The following is a 10854-nucleotide window of genomic DNA, read 5'->3' on the forward strand; positions in this document are numbered from 1 at the left end:
TTCAAGAAATTTGTGAAATTTTCAAGCAAATTACTATACTTTTTGAAAACTCTTATTTGAAAATTGTCCTTCTTATTACTATTTTTTCCTATTTATATTGAATTTCTTCAGACTGAGTCTTCTACTCAATATATAAGCACCAACGAATTGGACCAATTAAAAAGCAATAAAACTGCAATGGAATACCTTTTTTCACTCTTTGATATGAAAAAAAAACTAGATTACCACTAATATCAAGGAACGAGCAGGCAAAGAAGAACATTATATAGAAATGCTTTTAAAGACTGTTTCTCCGAGTAATCAAGGAAATCAGACAACTGACTTTCAAACCAAACACTAATTCACTTCAATTCACCACTAATTTGTCAAACACTATTAATGTTTGATATTGAAAGAAAAAAAAAGGAGACATAGTCATTCATTTCAATTCACCACTAATTTCAATTCATTGTCACTAATTTTAATTCATAGTCATTCATTAACTCACCACTAGTTTAAGCAAACCAAATCAGTAATTCAAATATCTAATTCACCACTAATTTATCAAAGACTATTCAGGTTTGATGTTGAAAAAAGAGGGATCCATAGTCATTCATTTCTTATTTGTTTTAATTACACAAGAAGGATTAAACTACTAGAGTTAGGGATTTGCAAGTTCTTACATGTGAAATAATGAATTTGAGATGTTAGGGATTTTCAAAGAGTTGTGCAAAAGTGAGAGCGATTTAGTTTTTTTAGTCAAGTGAAAATGATGAGTTTTTTAACTCAACAAAAAAATCTTCTAACAAAAAAAAAATTAAATAAAACTTTACTTTCACTTTACCTACGGATAATCCGTAGAACAATTAAAACTATTCTTTTTGTTTACCTACGGAGAATTTGTGGTAAAAATACAACGAAGAAATTTCGACAATTTAAGTGTGAGTTACATTTTTTTTTAACTTTACCCACATATTTTTATTTTATTTTACCCACAATATAACCATGGAATCTAATTAAAAAAATCAAAATTTTCAATAAAAAATTTACTCGGTTTTTTTTGTAGATACCAAATAATTTACTCTTGAACTGAGATCCATGAGTAATTTTTCGTAGGTATACGGATGTTTTCTTGTTGTGATAAATATAAAAGTCTCACATTGAATAGTTTACACATATGAGATAAAGAGTTCCAAACTCTTGTGCAAAAATACTCAAAGTTGGATCCAATTATGAACTTTCTCTATTCTGTTAGACGCACTTCTGAGCCTTTTCTCCTTTTTGTTTTGTCCATTGATATTTTTAGAATGGTCCTAATACTACTAACCCTTCGGTTTTAGAGTGATCTTAATACCATTGTCTATTCGGTTTTATAGATGTCTTTGTGCCATAGTTTCTTCGGTTTACAAGTGGTCTTAGTACATACTTCTTAGTGGCCGAAATAGTCATATTGAGGGTATAATTCTAGAACTGATAGAATACCGATACAATTTGTAACTTAGCTATTTTATCTTGTGGGCCTCAAGGTTGATAGTGTGCTTGCACAATTCCAGATAATGTTACAAAACATCTTAAAGAGAACGACCTAGTTTGCGACTCAACTAGTAATATTTTTCGGTGGCTGAAAATTATTTTTAAAAGTTGTTTTTTATTTGAAAACAATAATAGATCTCCATGACAATCTGATTACTTGTTATTTTTGAGTTTATCAAATTAGAATCAAGTTAACATGTTATTCGATCCTAAAAAATTCCGAATAAATTGGATTTCTAGTTATAATTTTTATAAATGCATTTACATGTTTATAATGAAATGTTTTATTCATTTAAATTTGATGCGCAAGAAAGGATAGATATATGATATTATATAAAGCTGAATAAAGATATGATAAAATAGTGATGTGATAAATTTTATCATATTTTGTGTTTCATACACACATGATACCAATATTTTATGTAGTCATATATTTGATACCCATCTCATCATGGAAAAATATAATATATATTATATTTAAATAACAAAATTACCATTCTGAACAATTACATAGTATTTTTTTTAATATTATCATATTATATTTTTATATAATATAAATAAACAAAAAATACTAAAAAAATGAAATAAGTAATGAAATAATTTTATATTCAATATTATCTATTGACACTACTAAATAAATAATTTAAATATTTAAAAAAAAATCATGAGTAACCAAATCAAATAGTTCTATTTTATTTGTTAGATAATTTAAATAAAGATATGATATATATTATATATAAATGTCAAAACTATTAATGTAAATAAATTATATTTATTTTAAAAAATTTAATTTATTTTTATATTTTTATAATTTTGAATACTAAGTTTTAAATTTTATAAAAAGACAAATATATCCTTATGATATAATCGTAATATTTTTATGTTTAATATCAAATTTTTTTTTATATTTTAGAATTTTTTATGTATTTATTTTATTATATATCAATTTTAAATTATATTTTATAAAGGTAATTGAATAAATTAATGTTCTTATTCTATGTTATTAGTTTTTAACTTGACTCATATTCAAGACATAAATTTCAACTAAAAAGAATATAATTCTAAATAAACTTATCATATGTTTTTAGTTCAACAAACACTAAATTCATATAATAACTTATATATATATATATAGGACCTATCAAGTGAGCTTGTGAGAAACTAGAACTATTAATAATAACCATTGAATTTAATTAATGCATAAGATCAAATTACTAAAGATGTTATGTGATTGTATCTTTAGTCAATAACTCTTTCATATTATATGTTATAATATATTTCTAAATTTATTCTTTCTATTTTCGTAATAACTCGAATTAAAAACTTCTTAATAAAGATATTATTTTTATATTTTTTTGACTCAGAGATTTTATTTTTATTAAACATGCATTTTTATTATTTATTATAATATTATTGTAACTTTCAAATTTCAAATTTCAATCATTGTAATTTAACTATTGAAAATATTATTTTGAGTTTATATAATCTAATATATAGCTTTTTTTTTTTATTTAAGCATTATTAATTTATAATTAACTATTATAAACAATTTTATCAATAAATTTATTAATTTGTTTATTGTAATAAAATCGTGGGTTTGACTAGTTTGAATTATGATATTCAAAATTCGATTTTTACAAGTTTTATATTTAATTTTGAAAATTCTTTTTCAAGGGATTTTTCGAAAATACAAATTTTTTCAAATTTATTTTCATTAACAAAAAACGATGATTGAAGAATAGTTTTTTATTTTGATAAACAATAAAAAGGCATGTTTAATAAAATTAAAATTCTTAGGTCAAAAGAATATATAAATAAAAATAAAATCCTTTAATATTTCAACCTCACAACTACTAGAATGAGTTTTATTAAGGAGTTTTTAATTTGAGTTATTACAAAAATAGAAAGAAAATAAATATAAAGATATTATAGCATATAGTATCCAAGAGTGATTGGGCGAATATACAATCACATAACATCTTTAGCGAATAATTTAATTTTATGCATTAATTAAATCCAATTATTATTATTAATAGTTCTTATCATATGTTTTTAGTTCAATAAACACTAAATTCATATAATATATGAGAGTGTATCAAGTGAGAACTGATATTTATTGTGAGAAACGAGAACTATTAATAATAACCATTGGATTTAATTAATATGTAAGATCAAATTACTAATTAAAGATGTTATGTGATTGTATCTCCACTCAATAACTCTTTCATATTATATGCTATAATATCTCTAAATTTATTCTTTCCATTTTCGTAATATCTCGAATTAAAAATTTCTTAATAAAGATATTATTTTTATATTTTTTGACTCAAAGATTTTATTTTTATTAATCATACATTTTTATTGTTTATTATAATATTATTGTAACTTTCAAATTTCAATCATTATTATTGTTATATTTTATTGGCTCAAATTTCAATCATTGTAATTTAACTATTGAAAATGTTATATCGAGTTTATATAATCTAATAACTTATTTTTTTTATTAAGCCTTATTAATTATAATTAACTATTATAAACAATTTTATCAATAAATTCATTAATTTGTTTATTGTAATAAAACTGTGGATATGGCTAGTTTGAATTATGATATTCAAAATTCGATTTTTACAAGTTCTATATTTAATTTTGAAAATTATTTTTCAAGGGATTTTTCAAAAATACAAAATTTTCAGATTTATTTTTATTAATAAAAAATGATGATTAAAGAGTAGTTTTTTTTTTTTTTATTTTGATAAACAATAAAAGCGCATGTTTAATCAAATTAAAACTCTTGAGTAAAAAAAAATAATAATAAAATCCTTAAACAATTTTACCTCACAACTAATAGAATGAGTTTTATTAAGGAGTTTTTAATTCGAGTTATTACAAAAATAGAAAGAAAATAAATTTAGAGATATTGTAACATATAGTATCCACGAGTGATTGGATGGGATACAATCACATAACATCTTTAGTGAATAATTTAATCTTATGTGTTAATTAAATCTAATGGTTATTATTAATAGTTCTCATTTCTTATTTCTCATTATAACTATCAGTTCTCACCGGATACGCTCCATATATATAGGTGTGGGAATAGGCTAGGCCAGACTTTGAAAGGTCTGAGTCTGGCCTATGATTTATTTTTTAGGCCTAAGTCAGGCCTACGGCCTATCATTGGCTTATTTTTCGGCCTGATCTGACCTTTTTAAAAGTCTGGTCTGACGTGGAAGCCTATTTAAAAGCCTTATTTACATTAAAACATTTAAATGTTCTACTAATACCACATGATACTCTCTCCACATATTAATATCAATGTCTATATATCTATATATATCAAACAAATAATAATTTTTCTAACAAAATAATTAAAAAAAAATCTGAAACAAACATCCTCTAGACCCTAAAATATAATTTTTGATTTCAAATAATAGATTTTTTATTGACTAATTAAACGACTACCGAATATAGATTTGTTACCGAATATGGAACGATTATTGAAAAATGGAATGATTACTAATTGATTGTCTAATTTATAGAATTTAAAATAGGAAATAATATTATTAATATAATAATAAAAAAATATATAAGCCGGTCTGTCAGTCTAATAGATTTTTTTTATAAACCTGAGTCTGACTTATTTAAATAAATAGGCTTTAAAAATAATCTGAGCCTAGCCTATTTATTAAATAGGTCAGACAAACCATAGGCCCTTGACAGACGGCCTAGCCTACTCCCATCCCTATATATATATAAGGCTAAATTACATCTGTGGTCCCTTAACTTAATTTCAGGTAACATTTTAGTCCTTTATTTTTAATTTTAAGTAACAATTCGATATTTTATGTTTTAAAATTTCAACAGTGTTATCCTTTTTTATACAAAAATTCAAAAAAAATTTCAATCAAAACTCATAAAGTTAATTATATTCTTCAATATAATACAAATTTCATTAAATTCGTAACGCAAATCTTCAAATAAACTTATATTTTCATACTTTATTTGATATTGTTAGGAATAAAGGACTAAATCGGGAAAAAAAAAAGATAAAGGACTAAAACGTTACCTGAAATTAAGTTAAGGGACCACAAATGTAATTTAGCCTATATATAAATATAACTTGTTGGAATAATATTAATTTCCTCTGATTTTATTAACTTTATTTAAAATACTTCCTTAGATGAATGACGTCTCTACATCTTGAAATTTCCTTTTTTTCATAAGGAAATGCTAACTTGGTACAATAGTGTGGCTTTTTTTTAACATTTAAGAATTATTTAACTTTACATCATCTAGCATTTAATTCGTATTAGAAAACGGTAATCAATAACCTAAAGCAAATAAAAGCCTAATTATGTTTGAATTATAGGCAACAAGCCTACCAAAGAATGAAGAAGCAAATAACTAAACAGAAAGTTGAATAAACTGTTGAGTTTTCTCAGTCTCGTCTTTGGGAAGAACTTTAATGTTATGAGTCAAACTAATATTCTTCTTTGTAGGGTGACTAACTTCGATTTCATAGTCACCATGAAAAAGTGAGGCCTCGAGGAAACCGTTTTGGTCTGTCGTCATTGCTAAATGTCCTTTCCCCCACTCAGCAATTAATTTGTCAACAACATCACCTCCTGGCAAGTTCTTGAAATTGTTATCTACCAAACAAATTCTATAGCAACCTTGTGGTGACCATGCTGTCCACATTACAATTCCTCTAACACCATGATGAGAGTGTGCTTCTCTAAGAACCTCCTCAAAGTACCATGCCTGCATAAACATAAATGTAATAAGAGTTAATAATCATTAACTCATACTATTTACATAAGAAATTACAATTTGATTGATTTTACCTGATTAGGTTGGTCAGCAACATCTATTTCTGTAATCCAAACAGGTAAACCAGTAGCAACAAGAGTATCAAGTGAAGCTCTCATGTAAGGCAAATTAGGAGGAGTATTAGGGAAATGAGACTCCAATCCAATTCCAAGAGGCAAATTATTATTCAATCTTCGAATCTCTCTAATCTTTTGAATATACTTTGATGGTGCTGATGAAGTATCTCTTTGATCCTCAATAGTATTATATTCATTCAAAAATAAAGTAGCTTCTCCATCAATCTTATGAACGTCATTAAATATCTTAGCAAAATAATATTTTCCTAATTTGTTCTCAAAGAATGAAAAATGAAGATTTTCATTAACAACATCCCAAGCAATAAGCTTTCCTTTATATCTTTCCACAACGGAATTCACTCTCCTTTGGACGGCTTGTTGAAGTTGTTGCGGCGACAACTGAGGAACCCAAGAAGGCTGGTAGTTAGGATCATCCCAAAGTACGTTGTGGCCTCTAACCTGAATGTTATGTGTGTTTGCGAAATTTAGCATTGCATCGGCCTCATAGTAGTTATCTTTGCCTTGTGCGTATTCATTTGTGTACCATTTCATTTCATTTGCAAATGTTGCAACTGTGAAACGAGATGCGAACCAGTTTTGGTACGCACTGTTTTGTAATATCTCTTTGCTCATTGCACTTCCGAATGGAAAAGCTAACCTATTCATTTTCATTGATATTGTTGTGTTTCTTAATGGCTCTCCCTTTTCATCAACTGCTTGGAGTCTTACATTACTCTTGCGAGCCTGCCAAATCAAAATTAAACTTCTTAGACTATAATTTATTGAATTAAATATATCGACTTTTTTTAATTCGTTTTTATTTATTTTTTATGATGGAGTTCAAGAACGCTTACCTTTTCAATACTTTCTTGTTGATGAGACATCCATTCCTTTTTGGTGAAAGGTTGCAAAGAAACATTGTCTATCCAAATTTCCACTGAAGTATTATTGCTCTACAAAATTCAGCATTTTGAACGTTAACAAAATTTGAGAAATTAATATAATGAATAATAAATTTTTTCAAAAGAAATAATAATTTTTAGGAGAATGTATCTTTATTATTGCTTTTCAGAAAATCAGAATCTGAAAACGATTTTAAATGAAAAATTATTGAGTAGTTTTTTTATAAAATTATTTTGTATAATTAATTATTTAAAAAAATTATATTTGTTATGATAAATAAATATAATTTTTAATTTTTTTTTAATAAATAATTGCAAAATTATGAAATTCAAAATAACTTTTATTTTTATTTTTATAATCTTTAACTCTATCAATAGTATCTGAAAAGAAATTATGAAGAGCTATAGGAAGTACCTCAAAATAGAGCTCAGCTACTCCTGTTGTATCTGCTATGAGACCACCCTTAAGCATGGACCAACAATTAGACTCACCATAGATAGCACCACCAAATTTATATCCATTATTTGTTTTGATTACTGCTTTTACTGGAACATTATTTTCACTCACTTGTATCCAAGCTGCATGATTTCAACAAATAGTGCAATTGCGTTATTATTTATTAATATTAACAACAAACTCATAGGATGAGTCCTTTCTACAAAGATGTTGAAAATGTCAATTAATGGATGTTTCTAAAAATAATAAACGATATTTCTAAAAATAGATGTTAAAGGCAGCAAAAAAGAATACATACTATAAATATATAAAGGAAATCTAATCTCATTGACTAACAGTTTTACAATGAGAGTCAATAACAATTCGTTACCATAATAATAAAGTAATTATTTTTTATTTTAAAATTTTATAATATAATTGAAAATGTTTATAATAAAGTGACAATGTAGTCAAGTCAACGTACCATTGTCAACTATAAAAATTAGTTATTAAATATGTTTCTTCACAATTAGAAAATAAATAAAAAAATAGTATTAAATAGATGTATAAAATAAAAAATAAAAGAAAATAATTATTTTACACTCAAATACCGCAGCAAAAATAGAAATAAAATAAAGTATTAAATAGATGTAAAAAAATTATAAATATACACAATCTTTTATAAAAGGTAAAAATAAAAAATTAATACAAAAATTTATAAGGAACTAAAACAAAATAAAAACTTGATATTTTTATTATGGAGTAGGTTCCTAAACATAATATTGAAATAGTAACACTAGGTACTGCAGAATTTAAGATCTGAGTATAAAGTTTACCAGATAAACTATAGTGCAACCCTTTTCGTAGGTAAATCTTCTGAGAGACACTGTCAAATGGATGATCTCTGTTATGTGCAACAACATATTTGTTGCCTAATGATTCTCTATGCTGTATTTTTGCATTCCCAAATGCTTCCCAACCATGTAGTCCATCATTCAATTCTGGGTTTTGAATAATTCCTCCATTATACAGAGGCTTCAGTGGCTTTGGCAAACACTGAGGTTGATAACAAAAATAGCAGCATTAACGATTAGAGTGATATTTTATGTAAATATATATGTAACAGTAAGGTCTTAAATTACGGCCGCAATAATGTAGATTTTAAAGTAATCTATGCAACAGTATATTAGTCGCAATTAAATCCACATTTTACTAAAATGTAAAGTTTTACACAATTGTGACCGCAATTTAAAACTATGTGTACTTACTTCGATGCTGACACTATAATCATATGATAATGCTTCAGCTTCAAAACCTGTGGTAGCATGAGTTTATATTAGTTTAATTATATATGGTTGGTGTAAATTGATAAATAATAGCCTTAGTGATGAGTACTTGTGGATACAAACCTGCTAGTAGGATAACACATACAAGAAGAACAATATTCATGTTTTTGTATCAAGACTTTAGAGAATTACTGTTGTGTTTTAAATTGAAACAAGCCGTCGTTTATATAAGCATATGATATATGTGTCCGATCGCAAATTGCAGCATTTAATTGACAAGATCATGCATAAATGCTAGAATATAGGAAGAATACCAAAAGAACGAAAAAGAAAAAGTCAAATTTGGAATGTTTAGCTTTTATTTAAAAAAATAAAATTTTATAATGAAACCAGTGATTATTTTTTCAGTCATTCATGGAATGATAAATCAAGAAATCTTCATCTCAATTTGGTCAAAACGGATCCTGAACTTTGCCATATATAGCCATTTGTTTAAGATTGTACAAAAGAAAAATATATTTTTCCCTCTAATTTATATACAAACTACATCACTTAATCACAATAATAGCTAGTAATATTTGATTTTTATAATAATTAATTAAATTATTAATAATATTTGATTTTTATCATAATTACTTATAAAGTGAAACATACGATTAATTGATTATTCATGTGTGAATTTTTTTACATTGTAATGGTTCATAAAAGTTAAACTCAAATATAAATATAAATTAATCAAAGAACTGGGGTTAATTTTGTGACCAAATTTTGTTTAATTATATGTTAGGATGAATTATTATCTGTCTAATAAAGTTTAAATTTGGAAAATTATTTTGATTTCTTATAATAATTGATATTTATATAATTAGCCAATAGATTTAGTTTTTTTGAATTATTTTATTTAATATGATTTTAAAAAGTACCATTGAATTGAAACATTTATTTTTGCAAAATTTTACCCATTTATTCAATTATATATTTTAATCATTACCATTAAAATAAATATAAAAACTGTTGTTTGAAAGTATTTTTATAAAATTGGAACATTTCTTTTTGAAAACTTTTACCGATTCATTCAGTTATATATTTTTAAAATTACCATTAAAATAAATTATAAAAAAAAAAAAAAAAAAAAACTGTTTTTTTGAAAGTATTTCTTTATGGAAACTTTTATCCATTCTAACATCTCCATGTTTTTTGAAAGTATTTTTATTTTTATATTGAAAACTTTTACCCATTCATTATGTAATATTTGACGTTTTTTGAAAGTAATTTTATTTTTATATTGAAAACTTTTACCCATTCATTATGTAACATTCCATGTTTTTTAAAGTATTTTTATTTCTATAAAATTAAAATATTTTTTTTGGAAATTTTTATCCATTAATTATGTACCGTCGCGATGTTTTTTGAAAATATTTTTATTTCTTTATTGAAAACTTTTACCCATTCATTACGTAACATTCAATGTTTTTTAAAGTGTTTTTATTTCTATAAAATTGAAATATTTCTTTTTGGAAATTTTTAACCATTAATTATGTAACATCGTGACCCTTACCGTTATGGGAGATGTTATAGTCATGGTCTCTCGCACTTGCTATTTCCAACTGTGGAAAAGGGGGATGCGAGAAGATCACGACTAACATCACCAATAACAGTAAGGGTCATAATACATTCAATTATATATTTTAAAAATTACCATTAAAATAAATATAAAAACTTTTTTTTAAGTATTTCTATAAAAATGGAACATTTCTTTAAAATAAATATAAAAACTGTTTTTTTTAAAAGTATTTCTATAAATTGGAACATTTCTAATCTATATTATAAAA

The 10854-nt window shown here is 24.7% G+C and overlaps 1 protein-coding gene across 1 annotated transcript; it reads right to left on the bottom strand.

Moving 5' to 3' along the window:
• Positions 1-5874: 5874 nt before the first annotated feature.
• LOC101509357 (endo-1,4-beta-xylanase 5-like) lies at positions 5875-9185 on the bottom strand. Its single transcript, XM_004490275.3, has 7 exons — positions 9146-9185; positions 9005-9051; positions 8573-8792; positions 7716-7879; positions 7253-7351; positions 6357-7142; positions 5875-6273 (listed from the first exon to the last, which is right to left on the bottom strand). The coding sequence occupies exons 1-7, from the start codon at positions 9183-9185 to the stop codon at positions 5917-5919; spliced, it is 1713 nt and encodes a 570-aa protein (XP_004490332.1). The 3' UTR covers positions 5875-5916.
• Positions 9186-10854: the final 1669 nt, after the last annotated feature.

Source organism: Cicer arietinum, chromosome 2, assembly GCF_000331145.2.
Source record: "Cicer arietinum cultivar CDC Frontier isolate Library 1 chromosome 2, Cicar.CDCFrontier_v2.0, whole genome shotgun sequence".
Classification (NCBI taxonomy): Eukaryota; Viridiplantae; Streptophyta; class Magnoliopsida; order Fabales; family Fabaceae; genus Cicer; species Cicer arietinum.

Bases quoted from the DNA above. Each gene is read 5' to 3' on its own strand.
- LOC101509357 (XM_004490275.3), bottom strand. From the start codon at position 9,185: ATGAATATTGTTCTTCTTGTATGTGTTATCCTACTAGCAG. The intron at 9,052-9,145 runs GTTTGTATCCAC...ATGCTACCACAG, and splicing joins ATGTGTTATCCTACTAGCAG to GTTTTGAAGCTGAAGCATTA. The intron at 6,274-6,356 runs GTAAAATCAATC...ATGTTTATGCAG, and splicing joins TTGCTGACCAACCTAATCAG to GCATGGTACTTTGAGGAGGT.